The sequence below is a fragment of the Vulpes lagopus genome, chromosome 12, assembly GCF_018345385.1.
Source record: "Vulpes lagopus strain Blue_001 chromosome 12, ASM1834538v1, whole genome shotgun sequence".
NCBI lineage: Eukaryota > Metazoa > Chordata > Mammalia > Carnivora > Canidae > Vulpes > Vulpes lagopus.
The window spans coordinates 25,294,878-25,318,830 of NC_054835.1; the positions used below are offsets into that span (position 1 = coordinate 25,294,878).

At 36.9% G+C, this 23,953-nt stretch overlaps 1 protein-coding gene across 2 annotated transcripts in view; it reads right to left on the reverse strand.

Moving 5' to 3' along the window:
* Positions 1 to 23,953, reverse strand: part of USP32 (ubiquitin specific peptidase 32) — a 204,498-nt gene that overhangs the window by 134,981 nt on the left and 45,564 nt on the right. For both annotated transcript variants that reach the window (XM_041725031.1, XM_041725030.1), the window contains exon 2: positions 3,718 to 3,845. In XM_041725031.1, the coding sequence (XP_041580965.1) occupies positions 3,718 to 3,845 (128 nt within the window). The remainder of the gene's footprint in view (positions 1 to 3,717; positions 3,846 to 23,953) is intronic.

Below are 23,953 nucleotides of genomic sequence, written 5' to 3' on the forward strand. Positions count from 1 at the left end.
ATAGGGTTTTGCAAAATAATAAAATTACCTTTAAAAAAGTTAATAAATCAAATACTTATTAAGTTTATACTATATGCACAGCACTCTGGGGCATGTTTTTTAAAAGTCATAAAGTCTGCCCATCAATAATTGTAACTTAGTTGACAGACAAGACTTAAATGAACAATTAACAAATAAGCCATCATCACTTCATAAAATGTGCTACATAGTAGAGGCAGACTTTAACATCTGTAAGAAATGGGAGAAAAATAATGTGGGCTAAAACTGTCAGAGGCAGCTGTGAGGAGAAAGGTAGAATGGTATTACTATACTAACCAGTCATCCAGAATTGAAATCAATCCTGAGATAGAGATTTAAGAGTATCCAGTAAAAGGAAATAGTTAATGAATAGCTAACACAAATTCACTTGCCTAGCAGATTTTGTAAATGGTAAATACTACTTTTAAGTGAATGTGAAAACAGGAAGAAATGATTACAAATTTATACTAGATGGAAATGTTTTGTATTTAGAATTTCTTTGGGAGGACAGGAGTTGGAGAATGGGTGACATGCTAAAGAAAATATAAGTACTGGATTATTAAGAGTTAGTAGCCTTGGTTTAGAAGAGGGCAATTTCAATTTCAACCCATTTTTCATTTACTTACCACGTACTTCTTTTGATTTTGTTTTCTCAATCTCCTCAAATTCTATTCATTTAATATTCTACTCAAATAACACACGGTTACTATTATAAGCAAGATCAGAATTGCATCAAAATATTAATTACACTAATCTATCCTAAAACGAGACTAATTAAATCAATGCTTAAATTCCAAAAATCATAAACTGTCATGAGTTCTTATTCCTCATCCAAAATCTCTTGGAATTTATCATAGCAAACCTTCAGAGAAGGTTAAAAAAAGGGGGGGGGGGGAGTTTAGTTCAATCCTAAATAAATCTCTCTTTTGCTCTAAAATTATACAGCTACTCTTCAAGAAAATAATTTAGAAACTCACATTGCTTCCTTAATTAACATATTAAGGACTAAAGTTACTTAAGTTCATCATCCTTTTCCACTAAAATTCCAAAAATACTTCCCCTTACTCTTGAAAGATATGCTATTACTTTTACTTTAAAGGAAAACATTGATTTCACTAGGGAATGAAGTTCTCTCACCATCCACAATTGGCAGCTTAAATGGTTCCTGTGGCTTTTCTTTCTTTCTTTCTTTCTTTCTTTCTTTCTTTCTTTCTTCTTTCTTTCCTTCTTTCTTTCCTTCTTTCTTTTTTCTTTTCTTTCCTTTCCTTTCCTTCCCTTTTCTTTCCTTTCCTTCCTTTCCTTCCTTCCTCCCTCCCTTCCTCCCTTCCTCCCTTCCTTCCTTTCTTTCTTTTTTTTTTTTTTTCCCTGTGGCTTTTCTTAGAGAGATACTGGCATTAAAATAATGTTGTTGCGGTTCAAAACATTAATTTCAGAATCTCACCAAGAGTAAGTGACCCTCTCCACCCAAATTTAAGGCTGAAGCTCTCCACGGGATTTTAAGAAAGGTCTTACAAGGGCCATTACTTTATTTATAAATCCCATCATTTAACTTATTTCCCTGCAGCTGTAGAACACAGACCTCCATCTGAATCTACCTACTCACTAAAACTAAATTAAAGTTTCAAAACTACCTGTACAGATCTACACTTCCATTTTATTATTTTATTTTATTTTATTTACACTTCCATTTTATTTAAAATGTACGATTATGGGTACCTGGGTGGCTCAGTGGTTGAGCACCTGTCTTTGGCTCAGGTCATGACCCCAGTGTCCTGGGATCAAGTTCTGCATCAGACTCCCCATAGGAAGCCTGTTTCTCCCTCTGCCTATATCTCTGCTTCTGTCTCTCTCATAAATAAATAAATAAATAAATAAATAAATAAATAAATAAATAAATAAATAAGTAAGTAAGTAAGTAAGTAAATAAAATCTTATAAATAAAATAAAATAAAATGTACAACTTCCTCTTCAGCAAGTAACTTTGAACTCTGAAAATACAAATTATACTAATAAATTCTCTCCCTTTCCCAAATACACACAAAAGCTAATGAAGTCTATCTACTGACCTGCCTATCTCAGAGAGATGGCTAAAATAAACCACAAGTTCATTTTATTTGAATGTTGAAACTGCTCCAGAACTGAGCTCAAATGAGGTTCATTCACCCTTTTTAGATTATGGTATGAGAAACTATAAAGACTTCCTTTCCTGAGAAAATTCCAGTGATTAATTAAAGATAAAAGTACTTAGCTCCTTATCATACCTCACAATTTACACAATATATTATGCTTACTAATCAATATCCACATGCTAATAGTACCCGCCCTCATTTAAATTAAGCCTATGTCAGGAAATAATAGGGCAAAAAAAGCTAATATCATCACTAAGAGCATTTATAGAGTTTATGTGTTTTAATACAGTGCTAGATTTGACACAAAAAAAGCATTAACTACAATGAAACTAAACCTTGAAACTATTACTGTGGACTTTACCATTTAACATTAAGATCATTCTTGTAAAATAATTATTTTAATTATTCTAGCCAGTGATGACCTTTAACAGAGTCCAAAGGGCAGAGCAAGAATCTTAAAGCAGTTTTGGGGGAAATGAAATTTATGAGATATTCACATAAAAATGATGTTGCAAGGAGTTCCACTTCCACCTTAGATGTAAAAAGTCTGAAAGTGTATTACTTCTATCCTAAAAACCAGAAAGTCGAATAAACTATATTACATTTCTTGAGCCTGTCAGAGGCAACCAAGTAGCCTGACACCTCAGAAAGGACAGATTCCTCCAAAACATAGGATTAATGAACTGCCTCTCCAATAGCAGAACATGGGAAGAAGATGCAGCTGCTATGCAAGTGAGTAAGGAAAAAACCAACTAAAATTTTAACAAATGTATTTTCTGTTTCCATAGAGTTGGCTATTCTAAGCCATTTCGTACAAATGAGGTTAAAAAAATTAAAAATGTAAACTCTATTATTATAGAAACTACAGGTTCAAAAGCACGCAACAGGTTAGAAACAGAAGCTATCATTAATTAAGAATGGCAAATTACAGTTCTATGTAATATACTAATCTTAAAATTCCCATAATTTTCAGTGTTTTGTTAACGTTTTCAGCGTTTTATTCTTATTTCACATTTTGAATGATATAATGCATATCTGTATAGACAGCCATAAAAACAGTTAACTTACTATTTTTAGGAAGGGTATATTTATATCAACTTAGGACATTTTATCTCTACCCAAATTTTTTAGTAGAAATTAAATAAGACTTTACAGGTTCCAATAAGCTAGTGTTTCATTCACAACATTTAATTTTATAGAATTGATTTAATTAGGCTTTGTTATCGAGAAAGTTTTTCTTTAACACAAAATCTGTAAAACATACTCCCAACATAAAACTTGTATGTCAGAGTAGTGAAGTGTGTAAGAATAAGAAGTTGGTCAAACTACTGGGCCCATGGTTATAGTCAGTGGCTATGAAAGCTCAGTATAAAAGCAGCACAAATGCAGATCTGTGTTACTTCTCTTTGGCCTCTAAAAATATAGCCATATTGACATCTAAGCTCTACTGACTTACTCAACAAGAAAAATAACTGTGGGGAAGATTACCTATGTTAAGACCAGAAAGCTCCTCAAGAATTCAGGCTGGTGGTAAAGTATGTCAAAGGAAAAACTAGAATATAAAGATTACCTCAGCCACTTTTGGAGGCACTCCATCACCAAGCACTTCCCTGATGAAGCAGTGCTGGCCCATATAATAAGAGAGTCCACATGTTCTCTTGAAGGCATCTTTCAGTCGTTTCAGCTCTACATCTGTAACTGCAATTCAGAAGTTGAAGAGGGTAAGAAACTGTAAGAGAAAAGAAGGCTCTCAAAATCTTCTTTTTTAAATAATAAATGTTGGCAAGGATATGGAGAAAAGGGAACACCTTTGCATTGTTGGTGGGACTGTAAATTGATGCAGCTACAATGGAACATTTTGGAGGTTCCTCAAAAAATTAAAAACAGAAATACTATATGATTCAGCAGTCTACTTTTGAGTATTCCCCCGACTTGAGTATTTATCCACAGAAAACAAAAACACTAATTTCAAGAGACAGATGCACCTCTATGTTCACTGCAGCATTTTGTAAAATAGCCAAATTATGGAAGCAACCTAAGTGTCCATTAATAGATAAATGGGTATGGGGTGTCTGAGTGGCTCAGTCAGTTAAGCAGTTGGCTCTTGATTTCGGCTCAGGTAATGATCCTGGGAATCTGAGATCAGGCCCTGCATCAGGCTCCACACGCAGTATGGAGTCTGCTTGACATTCTCTCTCTCTCCCTCTGCCTCTCCTCCTATTCATGCTTGCTCTCTCTCTCTCAAAATAAACAAATAAAATCTTTTAAAAAAATAGATAAATGGATAAGATGATGTGTATATATAAATACACATGGGATCCCTGGGTGGCGCAGCGGTTTAGCGCCTGCCTTTGGCCCAGGGCGCAATCCTGGAGACCCGGGATCGAATCCCACATCGGGCTCCCGGTGCATGGAGCCTGCTTCTCCCTCTGCTTATGTCTCTGCCTCTCTCTCTCTCTATCATAAATAAATAAAAATTTAAAAAAAAATAAAAAATAAACACACACATATATATATGTGATACAGACTATTACTCAGCCATAAAACTGAATAAAATCTTGCCATTTGCAACAACTTGGATGGACCTAGAGGGTATTATTTTAAGTGAAATAACTGACAGGGAAAGACAAATACCGTATGATTTCACTTATATGTGGAATCTAACAAACAAAACAGAAACAGACTCATAAATACAGAGAACCAACTGGTGGTTGCCAGAGGAAAGACAGATGAGGGGATGGATAAAATAAATGAAGGGGATAAAGCAGTACAAACTTCCAGTTGTAAAATAAATAAGTCATGTAAAAAGGATGTAAAAGGTATGTAAAGAGCAGCACTGGGAATATAGTCAATAATATTTTATTAGGGCACCTGGGTGGCTCAGTCAGTTAAGTGTCTGTCTTCAGCTCAGGTCATGATTCCGGGGTCCTGGAATCAAGCCCTGCATTGGGGTTCCTGCTCAGCAGGTAGCTATTGTCCTCTTCCCTGCCCCCTGCTTGTGCTCTCTCTCTCTCTCTCTCTCTCTCACACACACACACACACTCGCTCTCTCTCTCAAATAAATAAAATTTAAAATAATAATAATAATATTGTATTACCCTTGTATAGTGGCAGACGACAAACATTTCATACTTATAAATGTTGAATTACTATGTTGTATATCTAATACTAATACAATATTATATGCCAACTATACTTCAAATTTCTTTGAGATAAAAATATTTGTACTTCTTAAGCACTTACTTATTCATGTGGAGGACAGTCCCCACAAAATCTAAGCTAAAGATTAGATTTTGTCATTTACAAAGAAAGCAATCTACAAACTGATTATTCTAACAACCTAATATTTTTAGACATTCACTACAAAACAAAAATTACTAAGTCACTACTTTTAGGCTTTTTTTTTCACCAAACAGAACTTTGTCTATAAGGATGAGAAAAATACAATTATGCAGTCAGTTCAAGGATCAAAATGATGGCACAGAAAAAGTACTTTTAGCCCATGCTGGAGGAAAGAGAAGACTCTGAACAGAGAGGATGATTACATAAAAATTTAAAGACTAACCAAAGCAAAAAGGACAAAGGTATGCCAGGCAGAGATGATAAGTTTGTTACAAAGTACAATGACAGATGGAATGTATGGAATTGTACGTTACTAGAACAAAATAAACAAGGTGGGGAGTAGTATATAATAAACCTAGGGAGGCAGTCATTTGACCAAGTCATAGAAATTTTGATCTGTCGTAATAAGGAAGGGATATAGTCAGACACAATTCAGATACAAATTCCAGGCAGATAAGAAACAGAACATAGATACAATGCAGTTCATTCTACCAGTAGTGCAGAAAAGCAAAAGGTAGACTACTACAAGAAGAAAAGAAGATAAATCTGGAAAATGTCTACAAAGAAGAGTCAGTACAACTTGGAGCCTGACTGAGAAGCAATTTAGGATAATGTTTAGGAGTTTAGTCAGGGAAACTTGAAGGATGGTATGCCATGTAGAAAGGGAATAAGAAAAAGAGTAAGTGAGGAAGAAAAGATAATAAATTCTGGGAAGGATATATTGCATATGAAAAACCTTGGGGGGGATAAAAACCTCGGGGAAATTCAATGGGTTTTTACAATTATGAGTGTAAAGCTTAGGAGAGTTTTGAGGAGAGTCATCAGCGTATAGGTGGCAATTAAACCACAAATAAGAAGCACAGTCTAAGAAACCAATGCTTATAGGATCTGCAGACAAAGAAAAAGTATTCTAATAATATTGATAAGGAATAATTAGAACAGGAAAAACAAGAAAAGTATAGTCTCCAAAGGACAAGAAAAAGGAACTGGTCTACAGTCTCGCATAAGGCAGAAAGGACCAACAAGATAAAGACTGAAGAGTCCCGGCATATATATTATCTTTCAATAAATGTTTGTAGTAGGGAGAGAAACCTCATGGGTTTGACAACTTGTGAGGCAATGATAAAACATTAAGAACTAATATTCGAATAAGTTGCTAGAGAAAAGTATGAATACTACATGCTTAATTCATTAAAAATTGGAGTCATACTATTAATATCCTCAATATATTAATTTTTTTTCCTTATAAGAATGCAAAAGTGAGGGGTGCCTGGGTGGCTCAGCCTGGGTCATAATCTTGGGGTCATGAGACCAGGTGCTGTGTCGGGTGGAAGCTGCTTGAGATTCTCACCCTCTCCCTCTGCCCCTCCCCCTACATGTGTGTGCTCTAAGAAAAAAATGAAAAAAGGAATGCAGAAGTGAAAAACAGAACAAAACTCCTCTCATAAATTAAAGTAATGGAAAAGAAATTACTTCAGCTACTGGAATACATATTTCCTCAAGATGCCTAATTTTCATTAACAGCTTTACTAACAAATTAGAATGCTCATCATCTAGTGGAAGAGACAAGAAAATCAATCACTGGGATATAAAATGATAATCTCATACACTGTTGGTTACAGATCATTTGAAGGACTGGTAGTAAGTTTAAAAAATAGCAGTCTGATGACTAATGAACTTATTCATTTATAACGTGAGAATATGTATATACATATGCATAAGCTCTTTAAAGCATTTATAAGAAGAAAATGATGTCCATCAACACAGGACAGATTGGATAAGTTATTATATATGCTTGAAATAGAATATCAGACACTAAAATCTTGCCATGGATCCATACTTATTGAAAATAAATAGCACTTTTATTTTTCAAAATAGACTAACAATTGGCTGTAGACATGGAGTACATAAAAGTGTTGTCTTCTGTACAACTGAAACTTTGAAAACTAAAAATAAAAATTTAGGAGGACTGCAATCCAGCTGGGCCATACCTTATCCCTGGAGCTTTCTGTAAGATGGCAGTTTGAAGAGTATACGCCTTAAGAATGGTTGGGAGTACTCTGTACACTAATGCAAAGTACTCAGAACAGTGCCTGAGTTATAGAAAGCCATCTAAATGTTATTTACTGTGGCTGTCATCATCATTATCAGTGAGAGAAGAATAGCCTCCCATAACTTGTGAAACTAACATGAAATAAAATGAAATTACACCATAATACTTCCCATATATATTTCTTTCTAATATCTTCACATACCTTTGTTTAAACAAAGGTGACTAAAAATTTAAAAAAAAAAAGGTGACTAATGAATATTCAGCATATAGTAGAGCTCAGGTCTAACACATCCAGGTATTCAATAAATGGTAGCTATTTAAAAAATTAAATTAAAATGTAGGTAGATGGAAAAAGAATAGAATCAAGCCTAGTAAAATTTTAAAGTAGGAAAACATAACATTAATGCAGTTATTTTAATTTTAGAAAGAAAAAAAGTTTCAGATAAAAAATGGAAAACTGAACACATTTTTAAAAATTTATTATCTAGGGTAACTGGGTGATAGGCACTGAGGGGAGCGCTTGGCAGGATGAGCACTGGGTGTTATGTTATATGTTGGCAAATTGAACTCCAATAAAATTTTTTTTTTTTAAAAAAAGATGATAAAGTTAAAAAAAATCTATTATCTTAGAGCACTTGGGTGGCTCAGTCAATTAAGTGTCTGACTCTTGATTTCAGCTCGGGTCATGATCTCAGGGTTGTAAGATTGAGCCCTGGGTCGGGCTTGTGCTCAATGCGGAGTCAGCTAGGTATTCTCTCCCTTTCCCTGCCCCTCCCCCTGTTCACACTAGTGCTCTCTCTCAAATAAATAAATAAATAAATAAATAAATAAAATATTTTTTTTTAAAGACCCTCTTCTCTCTCTAGACTTCACTAAAATTACAGCAAGAATAAAAAAAGGATATAAACTCAAAAGGACAGAGAGAAGAGAAAACTGAACACCTAAGAGTCAAATTTTTCTGGCAACCACTAAGCATCTAGAGGAGTGGTGACTGACCTAAACAGACGAAAGATGGAAACCTAAACACTAGCAGTTGAGAAATATGAACAAGCAGCAAACTAATTTACCTATTTTACACTTTTTACCTATTTTACCCAAACCACTCCAAAAAAGGTTCAGGAACTCATTGTACCAGTTACCACCAAAGGGCCAGGGTAGTAGGTGCTAGAGGAGGTGGTAAAAGGTAGAGAGATCAAGAGAGACTGACTGGTTGAAGGCCTGTATGAAAAGTGGTTAGACTCTTATGTCTAAACTTAAAGCATGATGCTGTCAGGCACCAGTCTATCACATAACCATCACTTTCACACCAACTTTTTAGATGCAGATATATATTAAAAGACCAGAGATACATTCTCTGAAGAATCTGAGACAGAAAGGGTCCATACGTGAAAACAACAGGTTTAGCTAAGAGCTGTAAGAATATGAAAAAAGATAAAGATTAAGTGAGCACTTGTATCCCTTGCCCTACTACTCTGTATCCCTTGCCCCACTCTGACATATGTATCACCTAGCTGAAATAAACAGGAGTCTTCCCTGAAGAAAAGTAAATGAGAGCAGAACAAATGCCTGCCACTGAGTGAGTCTCTATTCCTCCCTTAAAAATGTCTGGGTTCCCAACTAAACACCAAACAGAAAAATCCACAAGTCAACAAGTGATATATTCAAACATATAAGTCTTCCAATCTGGGGCACCCAGGTAGCTCAATCAGTTAAGCGTCTGCCTTTGGCTAGGTCATGATCCCTCCCTCTACCTGCCTACCACTCTGCTTGCTTGTGCTCTCTCTCTCAAATAAATAAAATCTTTAAAAAAAAAAAAAAAGGGTCTTCCGATCTATCCTTTTAATGCACACTTTAAAAAATAAATGGGTAGTTTGGCAGTTCTTACAAAGTTAAACATATACTTACACTAATAATAACCCAGCAATTTCACTCCTTGTGATTTACCCAAGAGAAATGAAAATACTATACAGAAATATACATAGGAGTTGTATTAATAATAGCCAAAACACTAGAAACAACTCCTTCGTCCATACACAGGTGAATAAATAAATGTGTTATATCCATACAAGGAATAGTATTCTGCACTAAAAATTTATACACACTTACAGACCATACATAGTACCATTCTAATAGAAAGAAATGTAAACAAATGTAAAGATACATATTAAATCATAACTGCATAAAAGTAACTGTAGTACATACTGCCTTACTGTAATAATTTTGTAGCCACCTCCTGTTGCTATTGTGGTAAGCTCAAGTGTTAGAATGTCTGCTTAAAATGCTGTGTGATGCTAATCATTTCCACATGAACAGTTCATAACTCCAAGTAAATTGTGTATCACAGTCAAAAGTGATCTTTCATGGTTCTCACGTATTTTTTCATGTTTAGTGCAAAAGTGTAAGCCTTGAATAACATCATGGGACCCATACAAAGTGCCACTAGTGATGCTAGAAGTGCTCCCAAGAAGCAGAGAAAAATCATAACATTATAAGAAACAGCTGAATTGCTTGATATGTACCACAGACTCAGGTCTGCAGCTGTGACTGCCCACCATTTTAAGATAAATGAATCCACTGTAAGGACCATTCTAGAAAAAGAAAAGGAAATTCATGAAGCCATAACCACATCTGTGCCAGCAGGAGTGAAAATCTTGCACTCTTTGTGAAATCTTTTTATCTTGTATTGAAAATGCAGCTTTTATGTGGGTACAGATTGTTAATGAGAAAGGCATACCTGTAGACTCTAATATGATTCAAGAAAAACCAAAGTCATCATATGACAACTTGACAACTTACAGCAAAAGATGAAGCAAAAGAAGGAAGGAAGGAAAGGAAGTCTAAAACAAGATGAAGAATTTAATGCCAGCAAAGGATAGTTTAAGAATTTTAAAAAGAGGTTTGCCTTTAAAGATGTAAGAAAAGCAGCTTCTGCTGACCAAGAGGCAGCATATGAGTTCCCAGATGCCATTCAGAAAATCACTGAGGAGAAGGATAGCTACCTGAGCAAGTTTTTAATGCAGATGTAAGTGTCCTATCCTGTTTAGGAAAAAAAAAAAAAAGAGGGCAGCCCCAGTGGCGCAGTGGTTTAGCGCCGCCTGCAGCCCGGGGTGTGATCCTGGAGACCCAGGATTGAGTCCCGCGTTGGGCTCCCTGCATGGAGCCTGCTTCTCTTTCTCTTTCTCTCTTTCTATAAATGAATGAATGAATGAATGAATGAATGAATGAATGATCTTTAAAAAATTTTTTAAATTAAAAAAAGGAAAAAAAAGCCACAAAGCACATCTATTAGTAAGAAGAGAAGCAAGCACCAGGATTTAAGGTAAGAAGAGATATGCTAACTCTACTGTTTTGTACAAAATCAGGATTTAAGGAAAGAAGAAATATGCTAACTCTACTGTTTTGTACAAAATCAGTTCATGATCAGAACTGCCCTTATCTATAAAGCTGCTAACACCTGAGCCTTGAAAAGATAAACAGTCATTGGGTTGTACAACAAGAGGTCTTTGGACGATGGGAATCCATTTTCTAAATTGGTTCCATCAATGCTCTGTCCCCATAGTCAGAAGTACCTTGCCAGTAAGGGTCACCAAAGGTAAACCCTGTGGCCAGGACTGCTTTGCTGCTGCTCCTGCTCCTGATGAGTGGACAACACTATTGCCACTCATACCACCTGTGCCAAATGCATTCTGCACAGTTCCAGCCTCTGTATCATTGTGTCCTGAATCAGAGCCTGGCATGTGGTTATCTGAATGATAGAGCCATTAGGAGTCACGTCCAACTGCAAGAATATCTGGGAAATTGGGTCTTCCCCTCTAATGGATGGAGATGGTCTCCACCCTTATAGACTTTAAAAAAAAAAGAGAGAGAGAGAGAGAGAGACTCTTTAAGTGTGAAATCCCATTATGTAGGAAAAGGGACACAAATTCTGGGGATGGACACTGCAGTTGAGGAATGGAAAAATAATGACAAATTTCAATTTTTGAAGCAGTGATCTGAGACATTGTGGGCACTCAGATTTGCTTAGATGAATGAGTAACTAGTAAATCACATTTTTCAAATAAAAAAATACTTTTGATATTGAACAATGCCCCTGCTCACCCAGAACCCCATGAGAGCAACATCAAAGTCGTCAAAGTGATATACTTGCCCCCAAACACAATCTCTCTAATTCAAACTCTGTATCGGGGGTTAGGTCATAGAAGCCTTAAGGCTCATTACACATAGTACTCTACAGAAAGGACTGTCAATGCTATGGAAAAGAACCAGTGAGAGAGAACATCACGAGGATCTACAAAGATTACTCAAGATGCCATCATTGTTATTGAAAAAGCAGTGAAAGCCACCAAGGCCTGAAACAATAAATTCCTGCTGGAGAAAACTGTGTCCAAATGTTATGCATGCCTTCACAAGAATTACAACAGAGCCAATTAAGGAAAACGTGAAAGAAATTATAGACATGGCAAAAAAGGTGGCAGATGAAAAGTTTCAAGATAAAGATCTTGGAGAAATTCAAGAGCAAATAGACACCACATCAGAATGCAGAACTTGATGGAGATAAGTGTTTCCAAACCAGTGTCAAATAATGAGAAAGAAGATGTAAAAGAAACAATGCCAGAAAACAAAGTGACATTTTGGCAGAAGGATTTCAATTAGTCAAGACTGTTTTGACTTCTCTTCTGACCTGGACTCTTCTATGATACAAGCACTAAAACTAAAACAAATGGTATTAGAAGGATTGGTACCATATCAAGTTGACATCTCTATATGACATTTGAGAAAAAACAAAAAACAAAAAAGTCAGACAGAATTTATGTATTTCCATAAAACTATACCAAATGTGCCTGCCTCTTCTTCTCCTTCCACTTCTTCCACCTCCTCTGCCTGTCACCCCTGAGACAGCAAGACAACCCCATTTCTTCCTCTTCCTCAACCTACTCAATATGAAAACAATGAGAAGGAAGACCTTTATGACAATCCACTTCTACTTAATGAATAGTAAATAATTATATGTCATTGTTAATACACTTAATCTCTTGTGTATGTCTTTGTGTGAAAATATAGTAATTGTATTGCAAGAACTATAGATGTCTTTACATCATCATCATCTATCATCATCAAAGTGAATAATGCATATAAAGTCAATAATGTTTTCTTACTGTTTTTTTTTTTTTTTTTTTTTTTTTTTTAATGATAGTCACAGAGAGAGAGAGAGAGACAGAGACACAGGCTGAGGAAGAAGCAGGCTCCATGCACCGGGAGCCTGATGTGGGATTCGATCCCGGGTCTCCAGGATCGCGCCCTGGGCCAAAGGCAGGCGCCAAACCATTGCGCCACCCAGGGATCCCTCTTACTGGTTTTTTAATTTTGCTTTCAAAAACCTAAATTGCTGGTACAGTATTTCTCACATATAATCAGAGACATTGCATTATTATACTATGATCACAGGTGTTTTTTTTAATGTGACGGTGTATTATGAAAAGGACTACAATAATGTATGCTATAAAAACTGGATAATGATTCATTCATTAGAATGCTTTCTTTAGGCTAGGCTACTGTGAAGCAACTATCAATAATATCAGACTACCTACCATAAAGCAATCATACTGCTATTTCTTCATTATCAATGCATGAATTGTTAAGCCTATATATAAACATGAACTTCTTTTTCGTATTATCTTTTCATTTTTGATGCCTAATGTTAGCAATACATATAACATCTACAATATCTTACATAAGATAATATTTATGTAGGTACTCACAGACAATTCATCTTATAAACATATGACATAGACTTACAATATGGATATAGTATAGTGCTATAAATATATTTCTTCTTCCTTGTGATTCTTAGTAACATTTTCTCTAGCTTACTTTAAGAATATTTAATACACATAACATTCAAGATATATGTTAACTGAATTTGAAATCAGCAAAGCTTCCAGTTAACAACAAGCTATTAGTTGTTAAGATTTGGGGTAATCAAGGGCACCTGGCTGGCTCAGTGGGAAGAGCATGTGACACTTGATCTCGAGGTTAGGAGTTCAAGCCTAGCATTGGGCAGAGATTACTTAAAAAAAAAAAAAAAAAGATTTCAGTAATCAAAAGTTTTATGTGAATTTCCGACTGCACAGGGAGTCAGTGCCCTTAACCCCCAAGTTGCTAAAGGGTTAACTGTATACCTATAACATTCTGTCATGAGAGTTAAAAAATCAACCAGAATCTTACTAAAAACCATGGGCACAGAACCGTAATTCTTCCTCAAACAAGAAGTGTGAAAAGAAGACAACAAAGAAACACCAAAGGTAAAGAAACAAGGGAGAAATTTTTTTCCCATATCAGAACAGTTTTTCAGGGAATTGATCTCATCCAACAAAAAGCCTTGGTGATTTCAAGACATCTGTTTTTAAAATATTCAATTGGTGGCAATTAGCAATTCATAATCGAATATCAAGATCTGATAAGAAAAAGAAAGTACTTGATAATCACTTTCTGATTATAGTACAAAAGAAGCAAGAAATTACACAGAAAGGGCAGATACTGGAACAAAGATAAAACATTATGGTATTCACTACTGAAACAGAATCCTTCCAGTAAAACCATCCTGGAATGCGAAACACAAAAATTAAAATATTAAAAGCAACCAAGCTCTTACTTATCATATGCCCAAACACTGTGCTATGCAATGGGGAACACAAACCTAATAATCAACTCTACCTTCAAGGAATTCATGGCTAAGAGACAAGCCTTATGAATAAATAATGACAATATAGTAAATATAAAAGACAACTGGGCACAGGAGAACACCTAAAAAGAGAGGAAGAGTGCTCTAAAACTCTGTTACTAAACACAACTTACAGCAAAAACAAACCAACTGCATCTAGAGATTACTTTCATATACTTTCTATAAAGGTCTCCTTACTGTGAATTCTTCCTAAATTTGATCATGCATAGCATGACATTCTAAAAACCTATTTGGCCTATAATAAATCTAATAAAACACTCAATATAAACAACCTCATCACCAGTTATAATCATGTTTTTATTTTTAAAAATATTTTATGTATTTATGAGAGAGAGAGAGAGAGAGAGAGAGAGGCAGAAACACAAGCAGAGGGAGAAGCAGAATCCATGCAGGGAGCCTGACGTGGGACTCGATCCCAGGTTTCCAGGATCACACCCTGGGCTGAAGGCGGCGCTAAACCACTGAGCCAACCGGGCTGCCCTATAATCATGTTTTTAAGAGAAAATTATAGTATTCTGTGATAAGATTTACAGGTTAGACCAACTGACTGGGACTAATATGGCTGGACTTGAGTTAGTTGTGATGAGAATAGATAACTAACTTCTAGAATTCCCCCTGTGCTTTCAGAACATCAACCCCCTCATCTAGATGGTAAAATGAAAAGTCCTCAGGCATAGACAATAGTGCTAGCCACAAATATGTGCTTCCTGGATACCCTCCCATTCCAGATTTTCCCATCCTCCCTTATCATTTGGTTTTCTGAGCAGGGCAAAGGCAATAGTGTACTTTGGTGAGCTAAGGGAAGGACGCTGAATTCACTCCAGGCAGTCCCACTGAAGGACTAGATATTCAAGGTAGTGGGTGCTAACAAGAAATTTGTGCTTCTTCAATATGCTCCACTATTTCTTTTTTTTTTTTTTTTAAGATTTTATTTATTTATTCATGAGAATGCAGAGAGAGGAGAGAGAGAGAGGCAGAGACACAGGCAGAGGGAGAAGCAGGCTCCATGCACCGGGAGTCCAACGTGGGATTCGATCCCGGGTCTCCAGGATCGCACCCTGGGCCAAAGGCAGGCACCAAACCACTGCGCCACCCAGGGTTCCCCTGCTCCACTATTTCTAAACCACATTTCATCTGATCCCTTTACCAACACTATCAATACAAATTATCTAAATAAATGAAAATATATACATAATTCCAAATGAAAGGCCAGAAATATTAGACATCTCCATTACACTGGACTATTCTGAGATCTGACTCTGGCAAGAAAAGCTGCATGAATAAAAATACTCTGTGGCTCCTTTGCTAAGAAGTAAAAGTGCAAGCGTAACAGGAATTATAGGAGATAGTAAAGAGTAATGATGCAAAGCTCAAAAACTGAAATACCTACAGGCAATAGGAGGGCAATACAAGTGAGGAAGGGGGCCAGGTCGGGTATGTGGAACCCTAGAGAGCACACATCCTTCTATTGAGTGTAGCATACAGGCATTTGCTACAATGTAGCAATGATGAATCCAAGACTATGAGGGAGGGTGTATGTTAGAGAGAGAGAAAGCCCTCTACTTTTAAAAGTGTTGGCAACTGATTTTTTAAAAATTTTCAGCAACATGCAATCTCAGTATGTCCAGCCAGCTGCCGGGTTTGACAACCTCTGGCCAAATGGTTAAGGGCACAAACAAAATAGATATGTGTTTAAAGTGAACAAAGTCTCTTACTAGCTGTGAAAACATGGGCAAGTTACTTAATATCTCTGCGCTTACTCTTCTTAAAATGAATATATATATATATAAGGCCTTGACAAAGACAGGAAATAAATAATAAATGACAGTTTGGGAGGAGGGGATTTCTAGTAGTAATGAGGGTGTACCCTGTTCCTTTTCTATTCCTAACTCTGGAGAAAGTTGTGAAAATGAGGACTGGAAAAATGAGTTAAAAAGCCAAACAAACAACAATAAATTTTTCTTTTATCCTCTTTCCTCCTTACCTATAGACTAATATTACCATCCTAGCAACCCTCCTACCACCTAATATTGGAACAAAGGAGAAGGAAGAAAAAGAAGGCAGAAGAGAAGAAAGGAAATAGCAAAAAAGGCAGCAACTTCTGTGGCTCATGACAGACAAGTGAAGGGAAGAGAACTCTCTTCATTGGAAAGGAATGTATCCAAGCCAGTGTTAAATTTGAACATGAATGCTGGTTTACCCAAAGCCAAGTAAGTCATATCACCAGGAGTATTTATTAATACTATAATACATAAAAGGTCATTAACATTCTATAAAATTATAAACAGAATCATCATTCGTAAAACAAATTTTGCTATCAACATTACACAAAAGAAGCAAGTCAGGAGTCACTCGATATTAATAGATCAAAGATTCAATCTGATAAGTCTGCTATATTCATTCACTACAGGTTGGGTTAAATATGATATTTACTCAAAGCATGGATACATTCACTTGCTGTATTTTATCAACAAAAGCTCCTAATCACACAAAAACTCCTTAACTATAGTCAACAAGAATTCAACATGTACTCATTTTAAAAATAAGACCACTTTGTAACAGATTAAAGAATGGGGGTTATTTGATATAACCCATACATAAAACACAAGACTAGTTCAGAGTTCACTAAATCCAAGACTTCTCTAGAGGATATTTTTAAATTTGTTTTTAAAACACAGGAGCAGAAACAATTTTTCAGTTTTGTCTAGCAGTTTCTAGTGACCCAGTAATCCAAACATATTCTGAGTAGCCTGAAACATAAGAAATATCATAAAAACTAAATAGATGTGTATTTCACCTAATTTATATGTAACTAGCAACAGTTTGCTGGGTTCTATGGAGGATACAAAGATAAGGTATTGCCCCTTGTGGGGTTGTTTTTGTTTCCTTGGTTTTAAAAGCCTAAAATCTGTCAACAAATACTTAAAGTCTTATTTTGGTGAGAGTGAAAGAAAAATAAGGTGTAAACTTTTTAAAATGGCAATTCAAGGGGCACCTGGATGGCTCAGTCAGTTAAGCATCTGCCTTTGGCTCAGGTCATGATCACAAAGTCCTAGGATCTAGCCCCAAGCCCTGCATCTCCCTCTCCCTCTAATATTGGGGGAGCTAATATACAGCTCTCCCTTGCTGTGCTCTCTCGTTCACTCTCAAATAAATAAATAAAATCTTTAAAAAATGAAATAAAATGGGAATTTGAATCTGGAAGCTACTGAAAGATTAAATTTGTCTTAAGAGTTCTATGAAGTGCTCAGTGTTCATACAGAAACAACATATTCCACACTAAAAAATTTACATATTGAAAAAACAAGCCTGGAGAGACATACATCAGCCCTCATTAAAACCCACCCCTCCTCATTTTATTATATTTTCTGCTAACAGAGAAGAAGTAAGAAGGGTCACTGGACCTCAGTTTGAGATTTCCAGCATTATGGAAAAATATTTACCAAAATGCCTACCATTTGGACAAATGGAATGGACAAAGAAATGATGCAGAAAAGAGAAGACAAGACTGAGTGAAGAGGGAAAACAGTAAAAAAGTTAACAAAGTTAAACATTAGGTAGAACATATTAAACAAAGAGGCAAAGGAAATCAAACACATTTCATTGGTATATGTAATAAAAAACTGAAATAATAAGACTGTCCCTTCTGCTGTAGTCACAAGTCTGTCCAGATTCAAGAAGAGCAATCATAGATCCACAGATCCCACTTTTCACTAGAGAAGTGTCAAAGTCATATTGTAAGCAGCAAGTGGGACAGGAGATATTGTCATAACCATCTTTTAAAAATATAATCTGCCATATAATGAACACTAAATATTTGTATCAGGTTTTCTTTTTTCATAGGCATTCAAAGAATTCAACATCATAAACTCCCTTTTAAAATACTTATAAATCTTTGCAAGACAAGTTATATACATAAGTACTAAAGAAAACAGTACTTAGCAAAAAAGAAGTGCTACTAGAGAAGTCAATCATACCACTCCCCTTCAGGAATTTTCAACTACTATAGTAGATTACCTTTAGCCAGAAATAGAACTAAACTAAAGATTTAAACTTCCAAGCTAAGATCTTAGAAATAGTACAAAATCAAAAGGAAGGAGAAGACAGAAGAAAAGTATATGATCTGCTACCCAACTGGGAGAGATCAAAATCCCATCTGTACTACACCTAACGGCACTATTTCAGAAATTGAAAGTAACCTAGTCTTAGAGAAAAAAAAGGGAGGGAAAGGAGAATGCGATTTATTTCTTCACAAAGAACTTCAGCATCCAAGATCCATCAAAAGAATAGGAAGGCAGGAAAGGGGGGAGGGAAGGGAAAGTAGTCCAAGGCAAATCAGTAAGAAAAAGTAGGCTAGCTTCGAGTGATTGAGTCTCTGATCTGAGGCTCTAGGGTCTGACTATCTAGAACCTTTCTTCCTCAGAGTTTTTTTTTTTTTTAATTTTTATTTATTTATGATAGTCACAGAGAGAGAGAGAGAGAGGCAGAGACACAGGCAGAGGGAGAAGCAGGCTCCATGCACCGGGAGCCCGACGTGGGATTCGATCCCAGGTCTCCAGGATCGCGCCCTGGGCCAAAGGCAGGCGCCAAACCGCTGCGCCACCCAGGGATTCCTCTTCCTCAGAGTTTAAATAAAAATTTTCTCTTTTCCCTTAGTCAACATGACTTCTATAATGAAGTATGACTTAGCAAAGGATACACTGTCCCTGGAAAAGAAAATCAAAGATGACACAGAGCTAAAGTTATAATTATTTTGTCATAGATTTTTTAAAAGGGTAGGGGGGAGCATAATCCGAAAACAAAATCCATTTACAAAAGTTTATTTACAAAGCAGAGCCATCAAGACTAAATCTGTTTAACTTTGTTTTAACCAATAAGTACCTTCAAATCATTCAACTAGGGATTTCAGAAATTTCCCTAATTATTATTTTAATGTTGTAGTTTGTATATACAGGTAGTATATATATAGTATACTGTAGTATAGTAGTTCCTAGACGCAGTTTTTAACTGCATGTGGACTACAAGCACAACATTCTTCCTTTTTAAAAATTATACTTTAGGCTGATTTTTCTCAACAGTCATTGAATAAATGCTACTATGTGTCAGTCACTGTAAAGCTGAATAAGACATAGTTCACACATTCTAATACTTTAAATTTCAGTAGGGAAGATCAGCATACAACCAAATAACTGTAATACCAAATAGCAAATGTTATGGTAGAGGTATTAGAGTCCTAAAATAGGAAGTGATTAATTCCAAATTCGCGATCTAAAAAGGCTTCCAAGTGTAAATTCTTGAAGTGAAGGGGGTTCATCTGGCAACAAACAAAAATAGGCTGAAGGGTATTCTATGCAAGGAAAACAAACATAAATGAAACAGCACAGATAATCAGGGAATTGCAAGTAATTTGATATAGAGTATAGGGTGCAAGAAGCAGAACTGCAAGAAATGAGATTGGAATGATAACTGGCAAACATACAGAACTCTACTTTATTCAGGTGATAATGTTCCCAGCTAAAAAACCTATACTTTCCAGCTTCCCTTGCAACTAGAAATGGCCAATGAAAATTGCTAAGGAGTAAGACTCCTTAAAAAGCTCCTGAAAGTTAGCAATGAATATCCTTTTGCTTTTGTCTCTTCCTCCCATCTGGAACTCAGAAAGCAATGGCTGCCTCTACAGCAGTTCTTTTTACACCATAAATGAATCTGAAGTTATAAACTATACACTACAGATGGTAAAATAAAAAAGTCAGAAAAAGCTTAGATGACCATGGAATTACCATACAACCTCTGGATATCCTAGCTCCAGATTTGTATGTGAGAAAAATAAACTCCTGTATCTTATATAAGAAATTTTCTATTTAATATTCACCCAAACTTAATCCTAATAGAGGTGTCTGTCCAAGTGTATAGACGGACACTCTAAGCTATTTCTGAGTTTTAAACAAATAAGACAGATTTATGTTCACAGTTATGTTGTTAGAAAGATTGGGAAGAGGCCATAGGCAGCACAAAGGCTGACTGAGAAGCTATTGCATTGGTTCAGAAAAGAGATGAGGGCAAAAGGCAGATTCACGAGACATTAAAATTGACTGAAAAAGGTTCAATGGATAATTAATTAGCCTTGAAAGGATAAGAAACAAAAAGGATCTAAATGTTTTCTTGGTCCTCAAGTGTATATTCAGTGTCATTGATGAAGATAAAGTCTGTACGGGAATTTGAATATTTTACATGGTATTTACATTTCTGTTGGGGACTAAATGCCATCCCCAAAATTCATACAGTGAAGCCTAACCCCCCCCCCCCAGTGTGGCTGCATTTGGAGTTAAGAATTACTGTTAAATGAGATTACAAGGGTGGGGCTGATAGGATTAGTATCCATATAAGAAAAAATACCAAAAGAACTTGGGCTTCCCTCCCCACCTCCCATCTCCCTGCATGCAAACAGAAGAAAGGCCATGTGAAGACTCAGAGAGAAGGGAGGGTAAAAAAGGAGTCTTCACCAGAAACCAAACCCTGTCAGAACCTCAATTTTGGACTTTCCAGCCTCTAGAACCATAAGACAATAAATTCCTGTTGTTTAAACCACCCAGTAGGGCAGCCCGGGGGGCTCAGCGGTTTAGCGCCACCTTCAGCCCAGGGCCTGATCCTGGAGACCTGGGATTGAGTGGAGCCTGCTTCTCCTTCTGCCTGTGTCTCTGCCTCTCTCTCTCTCTCTCTCTTTCTCTCTCTCTCTCTCTGCTTCTGTGTCTCTCATGAGTAAATAAAGAAAATCTTTTATAAAAAAATAAATAAAAATAAACCACCCAGTCTCTGGTATTTTGTTATGGCAGCCTAAGATAATACAGAATTTGGTATTGAGAAATGGGGTGCTGCTAATAACAAACACCTAAAAATACACAAGTGGCTTTGGAACTGGGTAATGAGTAGAGGCTGAAGGAGTTTTGAGGTGCATGCTAAAAAAGGCCTAGAGGCACCCAGCTAGCTCAGTAGGAAGAGCATGTGACTCGATCTTGGAGATGTGAGTTCGAGCACTATATTGGGTGCAGAGATTCCTAAAAAAATAAATAAGCTTTATATTTAAAAGGCCTAGATTGCTGTGAAGGGGCTATTGGTAGAAATATAGACCTCACAGGTGAGAAGAGGTGAAGGTGAGAGAGGTCAGAGAGAAGAAAGCCACAGAAAATCCCTATCATTTTAAGGATTATTTATATCACCAACATTAAAGACCATTCTGGTGAAATATCAGACAGAAATGAGGAACGTGTTACTGGAAACTGGAGGAGAGATGATCCTTGTTTAAAGAAAACAGCAGACAGCCACTTGGGTGGCTCAATTGGCTAAGCATTCGACTCCTGATTTCTGTAGGTCATGATCTCAGTCAGGGTCATGAGATGGAGCCCCATCTCTGCACTCAGCAGGGAGTCTGAGATTCTCTCTCCCTCTACCCCTCCTCTCACTGCCCCTCCTCCCACTCGTGCTCATGTGCGTTTGCTCTCTCTCTCTCTAAAGAATATAAGTATTTATAAATAAAAGCATAAAAAATGGCAAAGAATTTGGCTAAATTGTTCAGATTCTAGTGTTCTGTAGAAGATAAAACTTTTGAGTGACAAAATTGGATATTTAGCTAAAAAGATTTCTTTTTTTTTATTCATGAACAGATGGGGCGGGGGGGGGGGGGGGGGGGGGGCGAGTAGAGACACAGGCAGAGGGAAAAGCAGGCTCCATGCAGGGAGCCCGACCTGGGACTGGATCCTGGATCTCCAGGATCAGGCCCTGGGCCAAAGGTGGCGCTAAACTGCTAAGCCACCCAGACTGCCCGCTAAAAAGATTTCTAAGCAAAAGTGCTGAAGACTCATTTTGTCCTTACAACTTTTAGTGAAATGTGAGAAGAGAGAGATAAATTGAAGGAACTGTAAAACAAAACAAAAAAAATCTAAAATTTGAATATTTGGAAAATTCTTGGCCTATCCATAATGCCAAAAATGAGAAAGTTTATTCTGAAAAGAACACTAAGGGTGTGGCTGAACTCCTATTTGATAAAGAGATCAATATGAGTGTGAGCCACAGATTAAATCAATCACCTCAGTAGAAGCCAGGAATAAACACCGGATAATAGCAGCAGAGATCCAGCCAGCTGGGACACTAAGGGGAACAGAAAAAAATGGGATAGAATAAAAGACAGCTGTCAGACTTCTGGGGTTCTACAGGATGGGACAATAGTTATCTAGCTTCAAACAGGTGTTATCTTTCAAGAAAGGGGCAGACTGACCCCAAAGGTGATTCAGAGATGGCAGGCTGCCACCCCCACCTCAGGTCCAGAGGGCAGGTCTAGTTCCTCCTCAGTTTGAAAAGGTGACACCTTGGGATCCCTGGGTGGCGCAGCGGTTTAGCGCCTGCCTTTGGCTCAGGGCGCGATCCTGGAGACCTAGGATTGAATCCCACGTCGGGCTCCCGGTGCATGGAGCCTGCTTCTCCCTCTGCCTATGTCTCTGCCTCTGTCTCTCTCTCTCTCTCTCTCTCTCTCTCTCTGACTATCATAAATAAATAAAAATTAAAAAAAAAGAAAAGGTGACACCTCCTAGGTTTGGGAGTGGGGAACTAAGATACCAACACCCAGTATCTCAAAAGCAAGGCCATGGCCCAGTACCTGGAAGCAGGGCTGCTCCAAAGAACCATGAGAGTGGCACTGACTCTCCAAAGAGCCTGGAGGGCAGTGTGCTGAAACAAAGAAGACTGTTCTCAAAACATAACTAATGGAGTTTGCCTTGCTAAGTTTTCGGCTTGCTTGGGACAACTGTCACTTCTTTCCAAATCCTCCCTTTTGGAATGAGAATGTCTACCCTATTCTATCCTACTACTGTACTTTGGAAGCACATAGCTTTATCTAGATTCACAGGTTCACAGATGTAGAAAATATTTTTCTTCAAGATAATCCTATCTCCAGTCTCACCTATGCCTGGATTTAGAAAATATTTAGATGAGACTAAGGGGTTCAGACTTTAGAGTTGATGTTGGGATGAGTTAAGACTGTGGGGGCTGTTGGAATGGAATGAATGTATTTTAGATGCAAGGAGAATATTAATTTGGAGGACCAGGGTTAGAATGTTACTGACTGCATTTATATGTCCCCCCAAACTCATGTTGAAACCCTAAAGCCCCTACCTAGTGAGGCTGTATTTGGATCTGGGAAGAAATTAAAGTTAAATGAGGTCGTAAAGCTGGGGTCCTTAAATAAATTTTTTTTTAATTTTTCCAAAGGGATGGTTGGCTAGCTCAGTCAGAAGACGTGATCTCAGGGTCATGAGTTCTAGCCCTGTGATGGGTGTTGAGATTACTTTTTTTTAAATTTTTTTTAATTCTTAATAAATAAATAAAGGTGGGGTCCTGATCAGATAAAATAAGGCTAGCATCTTTATAACAAGAGACACCAGAGTTTGAGAGTTCAGGCATATACAGAGGAAAGGCCACATGGAAGCTCAGAGATAAGGCAACTATCTGCAAGCCAGGAAGAAAGCCTTTACCAGAAACCATACCCTGCCAGACCCTTGATCTTGGATTTTTCAGCTTCCAGAACTGTAAGATAATTCATTTGTTTTTCAAGCCATCCAGTCAATGGGATGTTATGGCAGCCCAAGACTAAACACAATTTCTATAGTAGCAGTAATA